This window comes from Canis lupus, chromosome X (genome assembly GCF_003254725.2).
Source record: "Canis lupus dingo isolate Sandy chromosome X, ASM325472v2, whole genome shotgun sequence".
In the NCBI taxonomy this organism is placed as follows: domain Eukaryota; kingdom Metazoa; phylum Chordata; class Mammalia; order Carnivora; family Canidae; genus Canis; species Canis lupus.
In genome coordinates, this window is record NC_064281.1 from 25,021,535 (window position 1) to 25,033,815 (window position 12,281).

At 37.3% G+C, this 12,281-nt stretch overlaps 1 protein-coding gene across 2 annotated transcripts in view; it reads left to right on the plus strand.

Annotated features, from left to right (window-relative positions):
- IL1RAPL1 (interleukin 1 receptor accessory protein like 1) overlaps positions 1–12,281 on the plus strand; it is a 1,374,783-nt gene that overhangs the window by 1,301,533 nt on the left and 60,969 nt on the right. For both annotated transcript variants that reach the window (XM_035712241.2, XM_025439149.3), the window contains 2 exons: positions 4,874–5,006; positions 6,913–7,058. In XM_035712241.2, the coding sequence (XP_035568134.1) occupies positions 4,874–5,006; positions 6,913–7,058 (279 nt within the window). The remainder of the gene's footprint in view (positions 1–4,873; positions 5,007–6,912; positions 7,059–12,281) is intronic.

Sequence of the window (12,281 nt, forward strand, 5' to 3'; positions counted from 1 at the left end):
CACTTTGAAAGGTCTCCTATCATATTGATAAAGAGCATAGTGACCTGTAGTCACTGCTATCACCTTTTAAGAAATTATGTGGAAATAAATCCAAGCTTTGCAGTGACTATTTCTTATGTGATCCCAAAGTATTGTAACATTCTAAATCCTTCTTTATTCTCTCTGATCCAATCCCAGTTTAGCAAATACAGTAAGAGTGATTACCTTAGAATTCAGATGTGATTATGTCAGTCTCCTCCTTGAAACCTTCCCCCAGCTTAGCCCTGCCTTTAAATGGAAGGCCCAAATCTTCTTCAACATGGCCTACATGGAAGGATATGGCTGCCAGTGCTCTGGTCTCATCAGTACTCTACTCTCTCCCTAATCCTCTCCCCACTTCCACCCCCACATACACCTGAGCTTCTTCAGCCAGTCTGAAGTTAATTATTTCCTCCAAAGTTCCTTGGCATTCTTTCATTCATCCTATTTCCTCTCAGAGTGGAGTGCTTTTCTGTTTTTCCTTCCACCCTCTTTTATGCCTTCCATGAGTTCCACTATTTGACCCACAGCAAGCCCAGTCCAAGTCTGGATAGAGTTCCCCTAAGTGTCCCTATAATACTGCAGATACCTCCAATACTGGACCTTAAGGCAAGGTAGGTAGTCAAAGATCAGGTGAGCAAAAATGACTGAGAAAGCAAATCACTTCTTATGTGGGTGCAGGAGCCTTTTCCTAGGTATTGCAGCACAAAGCTTGCAAATGAGAGACATGAAGAATTAGATAATGGAAAAATCACTTGATCTGGGAACATAGGATTGTGACAAGAGGGACAAATTCAGGTCCCAATGAGAGATTCAATTCACTTTTCTGCTAATATCAAGCGGAGTTGCTAATGGCATGATCATTATCTATAAACCCCCAAATTTAATATAACTATAATGGGAAATTAGGTAATTTCTGGAGATTTCTATTTAAGAGTTCCAGTCACTAACTCCCACCTAAAAATTAAAATTTGATCTCTTAAAAAACAAATTAAGTAAGTTATTGATATATAAAAATTTAAAACTCTGTAATATCTGTTGGTTCTGTTGGCATGTGATATTAATCACCACACCAGGTAGTATTTTGAGATTTACATTTTGAATACATGACTGCCTTGACACTGTAACAGGTAGGTCAATTGCATAAAAGCTGGCGAATGTATGAAAAGGGAAGGCAAAGAATATTAGGTTTAAAATTGTTTTGTGGGGATCCCTGGGTGGCGCAGCGGTTTAGCGCCTGCCTTTGGCCCAGGGCGCGATCCTGGAGACCGGGGATCGAATTCCACGTCGGGCTCCGGGTGCATGGAGCCTGCTTCTCCCTCTGCCTGTGTCTCTGCCTCTCTCTCTCTCTCTGTGACTATCATAAATAAATAAAAATTTTTAAAAAATTGTTTTGTAACATTGGATTGACACTTCCCATAGAAATCCACAGTTGATTTCCAGTCAATAAGATTGGCATTCAATTATCCATTTTGTAACGTAAATATTCTCCAAGGAAGGAGGGTTATGTATTGAAATATTTAGGAAACATTTATATACAAAAATTAATAATAAAGGAACCTACTTGGAGCCCCATTTTGCCTCTTAAAAGCTTGTAGACATTTTCTGGATTTTCCCTATCTTGTCACTAATGATGACTATTGTATACAGGTTCAAAATCCACAAGGAATCGCTTACTTGGAGAACATGCTGACATAAACAAAGATAAAAGGCAAAGGCTATATCGTGCCATCTTAGAAATATTAGATAAGCAAGAATTTATTTATGAATCATTCTTACACAATGGATATAATTAAGATAATATTAATTTTATTCAATAAAAATGTTCTTATTGTAGAGCTTGGAGAATAGGATTTTTAAAAGTTTTTATTTGAACTCCAATTAGTTAGCATACAGTATATTAATTTCAGGTGTACAATTTAGTGATTCAACACTTCCATAACACCCAGTGCTCATCACAAGTTCACTCTTTAATCCCCATCACCTCTTTCTGCCATCCCCTCAGCCACCTCCTCTCTGGTAACCATCAGTTTGTTTTCCATAATTAAGAGTCTATTTCTTGGTTTTACTCTCTTTTATTCCCCCTATTATTGTTTGTTTCCTTTTTTTTTTTTGTCTTGAGTAAAAGATTTTTATTTTTTTATTATTTTTTTATTGGAGTTCCTTTTGCCAACATATAGCATATCACCCACTGCTCATCCCGTCAAGTGCCCCCCTCAGTGCCCATCACTCAGTCACCCCAACCCTCCGCCCACCTCCCTTTCCAGTACCCCTTGTTCGTTTCCCAGAATTAGGTGTCTCTCATGTTCTGTCACCCTCTCGGATATTTCCCACTCATTTTCTCTCCTTTCCCTTTTATTCCCTTTCACTATTTTTTTATATTCCCCAAATGAATGAGACTATATAATGTTTGTCCTTCTCTGATTGACTTACTTCGCTCAGCATAATACCCTCTAGTTCCATCCACGTTTGTTTCCTTTCTTAAATTCCACATATGAGTGAAATCATATAGTATTTGTCTTTCTCTGAGTTATTTTGCTTATCATAATACTCTCTAGCTCCATCCATGTGATTGCAAATGGCAAGATGTCATTCTTTTATAACTAATATTCATATATATGTTAATATGAATATATATATATACATATTCCACATCTTTATCGTCAAAGGGAACATTGGGGTGCATATATTCCTTTGAATTAGTATTTTTATATTCTTTGGGTAAATACCTAGTGGTGCAATTGCTGGCATTTCTATTTTTAACTTTTTGAGGAACCTCCGTACTATTTTCTAGAGTGGCTGCATCAGTTTGCATTCCCATCAACAGTCCAAGAGCATTCCCCTTTCTCCACATCCATGCCAACACTTCTTGTTTCTTGTGTTGTTAATTTTAGCCATTCTGACAGGTGTGAGGTGATAGCTCATTGAAGTTTTGATTTGCATTTCCCTGATGATGAGTGGTGTTGAACATCTTTTCATGTGTCTTTTGGCCATCTGTATGTCTTCTTGGAAAAAATGTCTATTGGTGTCTTCTGCCCATTTTTAAATTGGATTATTTTTGGGGGGAGTTTTGAGTTCTATAAGTTCTTTATTTATCTATTTTGGATATAACCCTTTATGAGCTATGTCATCTGCAAGTAGACATACTCATGCAATCACTCGTAAGCACAATTTCAGAGCTTAGCTCTGAGGTTTCCAGTCTTTAGGACTCTCCTTCTTTGCACTTTAAGGTCATTTAGTTGTCCTTTAGACTCTTCTCAAGAATTTATGAAATTCAGAAAATTTGCTTGCTTCAGATGCCAGCAAAGGTATCATGGTTTTCAGCCCCTCTCATAGTACCTGAGGGGAAGGAAAAATTCTTCCTCTACCACTCAAGGTCTTCCAGCTGGACTAAGAATTGATATGAGATGGATTTACAGGAGAAAATCCCAAGGTTTTATTACATGCTCATGGAGGCCCAATAATGAAATTGATTCCTAAAGAAATGTCCAAGGCAGGCAGTTTTTATGCTTTTTAGACAAAGAAGCAATAAATCTGTGAGAAATTGACAGGCCAAAGAAAAAATAACTTTGAGAGCTTGAGTTAGTAAGGAATTCTAAAGAGAATTTGGGCTGCAGTAGAACATTGGTAAAAAGTAACAAGGGTTGTTTTTACAGCCCTCTCTGCTCTAAATTCCCTGAATCTGGTGATAAGGGTGTCTTATTTACTTCCTGGTACAAAGAGGGTACTTTTCACATAGGAGATTCATTTTGTGCTTTCAGGGAGACAGAGGAGGGTCTAAATGTCATCCTTGTACGGGCTGTCTCTTAAGTAATTTTTATTTAAAATACTCAGTATGCTGAAGTGGCCCATCTTGGGGCAACTCGCCTTGGCACTCTGTATACACTAAGAGGTTCCTTGCCTCAATCCAAGCTGGAGTAGGCCCTTATGGCTCCCCATCTCATCGCCCATTTTGTCGCTCCACTTGGAGGCAACAGGACCTTAAAACTAGTATGTACTGGAATATTTCAGTTCTTTAATGCCAGCTAAGGCTTGGAGAAACCAGGTGTTTGCAAAATGGCATAACCTGTCCAGAAATAAGCCTTACTTTTGCAAGCATTAAATTTATTTCTGCCTTTTAATCAGGGACCTCCACTTACCTTATTAAGTAATCAACCAATCTGTATTCATCATTACAATGATCTCTCCTGAGTAGCATGTTGAAAGAAACTAATCTCCACAGTAACATCATTGATTTTACATCTAATAAAAAATCTCAAGAATTTATTCTCATGAGTTGTTCATTTTTTTAAATATGCTTTTCTACCTGAGCATATGTTGGTTTCCTTAATTAGAACCTTATTCCATATCCAGTAAAGATTTTTTTAATAACATTTTTAAGGGATCCTGGATTTACAGTTCCTTTTCTTTCCCTTCCAAAGATTTTGTCTCCTTTCGATTTTCCAGTCAGGACTGAGAAACACCTTCTACCTGCCCTGTGAAATCTTATAATTACTAACATTATTTACCCTCTGATATCATACTTTGAGAAGAGCACATCACCTCTGTGGTATCATTCCCAATAATTCATAACCTAAATCTAATTGTGTAAAAACATGAGGCAAGCATAACGGGAAGAACCTTCTCTAAAATAGCTGACCAATCTTCTTCAAAATCTTATAAGTAACTCCCATTTCATTAAGCTGTCAAAAGCACATATTCTATAAATTTGACAAAGATTAAAAATAGCTGAAAAAACATTTTAGGTAAATGTTTCGTTAAATCAATGAAGTGCTTAAAATGTTACCTGCCAGTTTGCCTAAAATAAGAGTGTACAAATAGTTTTATAACCCATGTCCATCACTTCTCTCTGCAGGTGACTCAGCTAATCTAACCTGCAGAGCTTTCTTTGGGTACAGTGGAGATGTCAGTCCTTTAATTTATTGGATGAAAGGAGAGAAGTTTATTGAAGATCTGGATGAAAATCGAGTTTGGGAAAGTGACATTAGGTAAAATAATTTTTTCTTTTAACTTGTACAGTCAAGTTAATGTTTGCTCTGTTAGCGAATAGAAAGTGAGCTAAAGGAACGTAAAGGGAGTTTTGGTGGGGTTTATTTGGGGGTGGTTACCATCATAATAAAAACATCTCAACATTGAATGGCAAAGAGACAAAACACTGTTAAGAGACTGTGTTACAAAACATGAATGCCGTGTGCAAAGAATTTAAGGGATATAGAAAGGCGTTTTTCACTAAGGAATACACTGTGTATGAGACAGACCAAAAGTACCATCAAATATGGAAAATGTGAAATTGTGCCTTTTGTTTATAAGAGCTTTTTTAAAAATATTGTCAAGAGGAAATATTAACAAGGTACTAGGACTCGACCAAATACAAACTCTGTCGTTTTCCTTTTATGTTTTTACATATTTGAGCCATCAAGTGGATTATAAAGCATTTGATAGGAATGATAAAGGATATACAAAATGTTTTAATTGTCTTTTTTTGCCTGACTTTAAGGTCTAAATATTAATATAGTGGGAATGATAAAGGATAACCATTAAAAAATACCATCCATTTTGAGGGCATAATGTTTAAACCTCTTTAAAAAAACTTATTTGTTCATTTACTTTTAAGTATTCAGGTATTTGATCATGACTAAAATTATGCTTGGACATAGATACTCATTTTTAATCATAGTATAAGTAAGCAAGCATATAAATAATAATTAAGTTATAACTGAATCAAAATGCTGATCATGCGTAAACATTTTCCCATCTAAAGTTTACATCTTCTGGGTATATATGAGTATATATAAGGCTCCTCCTCCTAAATTCAAGGACTTTTATAACCTGATCAAAGGTATAAGTGAAAAAGATCTGTGATATTAAAAACATATAAAACTGTCATATAAGGTTATTTCTACTGGGATCTTCTTCCTGGCAACAAATACACAAGAATATTGCACTCCACCTGGGTTTGGAAATGCCCAGACGGACAATTCTCCAATATGTACTAAAATGTTCCTGGGCCATTTTTCATATTTATAACTTCACTATTATTTTTTACTCATGTACTTCGAGATATTAAAGTTAAAGAAGGACAATAAACCTCCTAATTTTCACCCTCTCTCTCTTTTTGCAAGTGCTCAAGAAAGGGCCTAGGAAGGTATATTTCTTTAATTCTACATTAGGAAGTATTGTGCAGACATGAGTTACCAAACAAATGGGAGGATGGAGGTGAAACCCTTGCAAGCAGGGAAAGAGAGCCTCACTTTAAGGTTTTCCATTCGCTCTGAAAGATCACAAAAACCTTTGACAGTGAGGTTAGTGTTTACTATTCATTTAATGTCAGAATTAAACACTTCATCAGAACATTTAGTCTACGGATTTATAATTTCATATTTCTCTTAAAATAGGCAATTAATTTGTATCATTAAAAAAAAAAATCCAAGCCGGAGCTTTCAACCAAAATGTCAAACTAGCTCGGAAATTTTCTATTTTTCCTTTCTTTAAAGAAAAAAAACTAACAATCTATATAATTAGTCCCCCAGCCTAAGTCATTAAAATTTCTTCTCTCACCTTTACTATATCTTATTTCTTAAAGGGAAATCAGTTTGTAAACTTGTCTTCAAGGTCTTTCTCACCTCTTATTATGACAGTGTGATTGTCCTGCTAAGAGAGATAATTAACTGCAACTTCATTAGCATCTCCAAAAACAAGCTTCCTCATTAGACATGAAGAGGAAAAGCGCATGATATAATTTAATTAAGATAGCATCAATCCGTAGCCAAATTTGAAGCACAGATGCTATAGGTATTTTCACCTCAGATTCAGATTGATCTAATTTTTTTTTTCCTTTTCATGTCTGTGTATGTTTGTGTGGGGTTTTTTGTTTCGTTTTGCTTTATATTTTAGAATTCTCAAAGAGCATCTCGGGGAACAGGAAGTTTCCATCTCATTAATTGTGGACTCTGTAGAAGAAGGTGACTTGGGAAATTACTCCTGTTATGTTGAAAATGGAAATGGACGTCGGCATGCCAGCGTTCTCCTTCACAAACGAGGTGAGTGTCACCTTCTAAGCCTGAGTAGTCCTGAACCTATAATGGGAGGGAAAGAATTGGGAACCAAAAGCATATTCTGTTTTTCCATATCACTTTATCCTAAATAAAATAATCACAATAGCAGGGCCATCTTAGCAGATAACACAGTGGATGCGTGACTAACTCAAGCTCTAGAGTCAAATATGGATCCCTTGCTGGGCTTTACCACCAAATCTAGAACCTTGGGGATGGTATCTCACTTCCCTAAGCTTCAGTTTCCTGATACTTGACAACAGGGAAATGATGATGGCAACTCTTAAGTGTGTTTTAAAGATGAAAGAAGACAAGAAATGTGAAGAGCTTGGTACAGAGCCTGTACACAAGTGAAATGAAGTTAAATGCTGTTTATTGTTAGAAATTGGCAAACCAATCAAAAATAATGGGAAATTTTAAGTCAAAGATTGTGTTCTTTATTTGAAGGTTCTTCCTTTAGCATTAGCTGTCTGATTGATTCCCCATTGCAGTACTTCTTGACATTTTTTTTCTTCCTTGGATAACTTTTACATGTGTAGTATCTTCCCATAATTAACAGTAATTTGTTAATTAGTCATCAAATAATTATCATTCAATTATTATTCATTAGTAATAATTCAAGGAAGATAGATTGTGGTTGAGTACATATCTGCTGCACTAAATCTGATTCCACAGCAGCCCCAACACGGTAGGCACAGAGTTAAACATATGTATAAATATATATATATATATAACTGTTTCACATTGGAGACTATTAAAAAACAAAATTCAACTGAGTAAATTTGAAGATCTAATTGACTTCATTAAATGACTCATGAATTGGGCAGCTCTGAGTAGTTGCACAAAATGGAAGATTTTTATAGGAAAGAGGGTGGGGCAAGAAGTCATTAACAAAAGAAAGAATTTAAAAAAAAACGAAAAGATTGGGTCAAGCCTGGACACTTTCCAGGGGTGGAGGACAGGGAAAGGCCAGGGTGTTTTGTTTTGTTTTGTTTTGTTTTGTTTTGTTTTGTTTTGTTTACCATGCAGATGAACTCACTTGTGCTGATCAGGAAATTTCAGATTGACCTTTAAAAGGTCACATGCCTGAGATAGGTCAAAACTGTAATTAAGTCTTGGTTTCCTGTTGGGGAAGGGAGGGAAATGACTCCAGTTTGAGCTTTTTGTTTTTTTCTTTTTTAACAAGACAGTTGTGAACTTGGAGCCTCGCTTTCATTGCAGAAATTTTTGATGTACATTACAAGAGAAAAATGGCTTTTTTCCTACATTATGCTAAGTGAAAACTTTCCAGCTTTGGGAACAAGCACACTTGGTGTTCTCTTACTCAGCAAATTTATGATTTTAATTTCAAAGCACATGTTTAATCCTAGGCACTTTGAGGTTGAAAAAGAAAGAGAACATTGAAGACTGTCCCCCTCCTCTTTATTGGGCAATAGATTCCCTTTGAATAATGTTACTAAAAGCTATTAAAACAGACACTTCTGTTGTCAGGAGACTATAGTATTAAAATAGTCTACCTGTGGGAGATGTGAGTAGAAGGAAAAGGTAAGAACAGGTAGCAATGATTGTTTCTCTCTGTAACTTAACATATATAGTCAATGAAGGAATTGAGAATAGAAATATTATACATATAACAGGACAGAAATAGCTTACCAGGTTTGGAAGCAACTCAAATGTTGTGTAATTGAACCATTCCATAACATGCTCCTAAGTGTACTGGATCACATTCCCTCTCAAGGAAACCAATTCTATCTCTGGAAAAACCTAACTATTAGAAAGCATCCCTATTTCACTGTCTGTCTACCCCTTGACCACAGTTCTACGCTTTTAATCTCTCTTTCCCAAAAAAGCCCTTCAAAAGTTTGTTGACTATCACCATGGTCCTCCTGGACCTTTACTTCCTCAGATTCTACTTGTTTAGTTTCTTTTTTAACTTCTTCCTTTCTATGGATACAATACTTCCACCATCTTGATCAGTCTCTTGAATATGCTTTAATTAAAGAGTCTGAATTATTTCTCAAGAAGGGGAAGAGTGGAGAGAGGATAGAGGGCACATATAAAAATCTGTTCACTTGAACAACACTTATTTCTTTTTAGGACAAGGTAGGAGTAACAGTCAATTATTGATTGTCAGGGAGCAAGAATTCCTGTACCCTTAAGGGTCCTTCTACCTGAATTAAGAATCAAATTGACGTGAGACAGATTAATGGGAGGAAATCAAATTTAATAGTGTCCATATGGGGAATCCACACGGACATGGAAATTCCAAAGACGGTCAGGCATATGTCTTCCTGAAATAAGGACAAGGGGGAAGGGGTCTGCGGCTTCAGAGGAAAGGAGTATGATCCACAAGATGGTAAGAACAGATGTTTGGTAATTAGATGTTTACCCTGCTATACAGATGGATCACTCAGATAACACTTATCTCTGCTAATAACCCTTATTCTGGGAAAGACCCTCAATTTCAAGCCTTCTATGAAGTTAAGGGAAGGGCAAAAGTTCCTCTTGAGCCCACAGGGTCTTGAATGCCTTCAACTCAGAATAATCTGCATGCCAAAATGGCCCATCTTGGGGCACCCTGCCCTCAGCCCCTAAGCGATCATATGGAGAAAAGGAGGAAAATGAATGTATCTAAGGAGGATAAACTATTAAAGCTCTGTTCTTACAGATAGGTACACAGCCAGGAAGGGTCAAACACAGCCAGGCTATTTTTAGAATGTGTAGCTTAAGGTTAAGTTGCCCATGGCTACAAAAGCCTCCAGTACTACAAAAATAGATGTTTGAAGAATCAAGAAAATTGTTTGAAAAACTTGCCCAAGACTGTCTGATTCCCTAAACATGAAGGAGAAAGTTGTGGCCAATGTTGGAGCAGTCTTTAATGCCTAGATCCACAATGGTTTTCAAATATGTCTTTATACTAAGAGCATTTTGTTTTTAGTAAAATAAAAGCTTTAGAAGCCTAAACATGTTATTCAAGATTATATACTCCAAAAGTCCCTTTTAAAGTTAATGTGTGCCTTCCTTCTAAGGGAACTGCAGCCCATGAGTCATCAATTCACAAAAGCAGCAAGGCCTGCAATCTCCTGCCCTTGAGATGCTTATAATCATGGGGAATGGTCTATCCAAATCATCTTAGAAAGGACTTCGGTTAACAGGTGGCATAGCTGCAAGTTCCCCAGCCCTGCAAGGGTCAGAAGATCAAAGCACAGCACATAGCTTATAGTTTTGGTCTTTGATCATAGCATTCCTGAAAGAAATTATTGTCACACTAGCAGTTATGTAACTATCAGATGAATTGCTATAGCCCTCAGAAGACTAAAGCTCAGAGAAGGAACTGGAAGATGTCACTATTAATCATATTTTTTGCCACTTATTCATAAATCCCTTAACTTATCTTATAGGCCTTCAAAGTCTTTCATTTGAAAACCTCTCTAAAGACCTATGTTAAAGTATTTGATGAATACAGACCTTGCAAACCACAATTATCAGTTCCTCTGATGGGTGAACTTTCCAGGACATAGCTTGGTGCAAGTTACTTAAGCATTTTTTCCTCCACCATTACCTTTTGCTCAGTATTGTTGATATACCAAAAATTATGTCAGAGCCTCCCCACTGGGTGGTATGTGTTAAGGCAGAAAACCTTTCCTTTCTTCCTTTCTAGATTCTTTGGCTGGTCTAATAATTAAATTGACATAAGACTGATTAACAGGAGAAAAATTTAATTTCATATATATGGGAGCCCTAGAGATATGAGATTCAAGGACAAGTTGGGCAGTTGAGGCTTGTATGCCCTCCTGAGCTAGAGTGGCCCAGGGGCCTGGAGCCTCAAAGGAGAAGAGGCTGATTCACAGGCCCATAAGAAGAGTCCATGTTTGGGGATAAGTCGTTTGCTCTACCCTAGTCAGGACTCTGCATACAAAGTTATCCTAAGTAATAGATTTCTTTCTGGGCCAGGTCCCCTATCTAAATTCATTTAGGTAGTTAAGGGAGAGGTCAAAGTGTTTCTTGAGTCTGCTGGGTCTTGACTGCCTTCAGCTCAAAATAGTCCTCCTGCCAGAGTGGCATATTTGGGGACCGCAAAACCTGCTCCCCTTCTTACGGATTCTTTGAGATGTCACTCACATGTATCAACTAAGTATTCTCAGCATTCCAATGCTGAGAGGCTACTACAATGAATAATTCAGCTAGGATCAAACTAGGTTAGATTTTGGACCAGCCTTTTATCTTTAAAAAAAAAAATCTTACTTCCACAAACACTGGCTGAAAATTCCCTAGGAAATTTGACCATTGAAAAAGTTTCTATGAGGGGCACCTGGCTGCCTCAGTGAGTGGAGTGTGTGACTCTCCATCAAAGATCTCGGGGTTGTGGGTTCGAGCCCCATGTTGGATACAGAGATTACTTTAAAAAATAGGTCTTAAAAAAAGTTTCTATGGGACTATTCAAAATTGTAGATCCCTGCAGCCAGGGAAGGCACTTGGACAGTTAAGATCATGTCAGATATGCAGCAGGGGTATATTTCCTGTACTCTACAGAGAACTAAGCTGTGCAGTGACTGAGAGATAAAGAATGAATAGGCAAGGCCCCAGGCCTTTATGGTCCTCACTCTAGCCCTTGACCTGACAAGCTTCCTTGGAAAAGAGCCAAAGCACAGAGCTGGCACATTCCATTCTGCGTTATTTCTTGTTCCCACTGTTGCCCACATGTGATTGCATTTCATATTTCAGTCTCTGAACCTTATACCCAAATGCTTTTGCTCAGGTTTCTAATTGCTGCTGCCTGACTTGACATGTATCCAACACTGACCTTTACCTTCATTTTCCCTCCAAAATTCTGACCTTTACTATTCCCTCCATTTTTTGTTTGTTTGTTTTCCATTTCCCTGACACAAAGGATTCTTCAGATCAGTGCCCAGCAGCAATTGCTCTTGCCTCAGACCTAATCACTCTTGCACCCATCAGGCAGTCTTAAATGTCCACTCAACTGTGTTTTTTCTCCATACTCTAACTCTGGATGGCCTCACAGTGTGGACATGTCGACTATATGGAGCAAAGCAGCTTCATGGTTGAGGGTGTGGACTCTGCAGCAATGCTATGCATTCAAAAGCCAACTGTCCATTTACTAACTGCGTAATTGTTACCAAATTTAAACTTGTCCAATGCACCCAATGTGCAGTAAGCGAATGTCTGAGACACTGATTTTGAAACACAGAA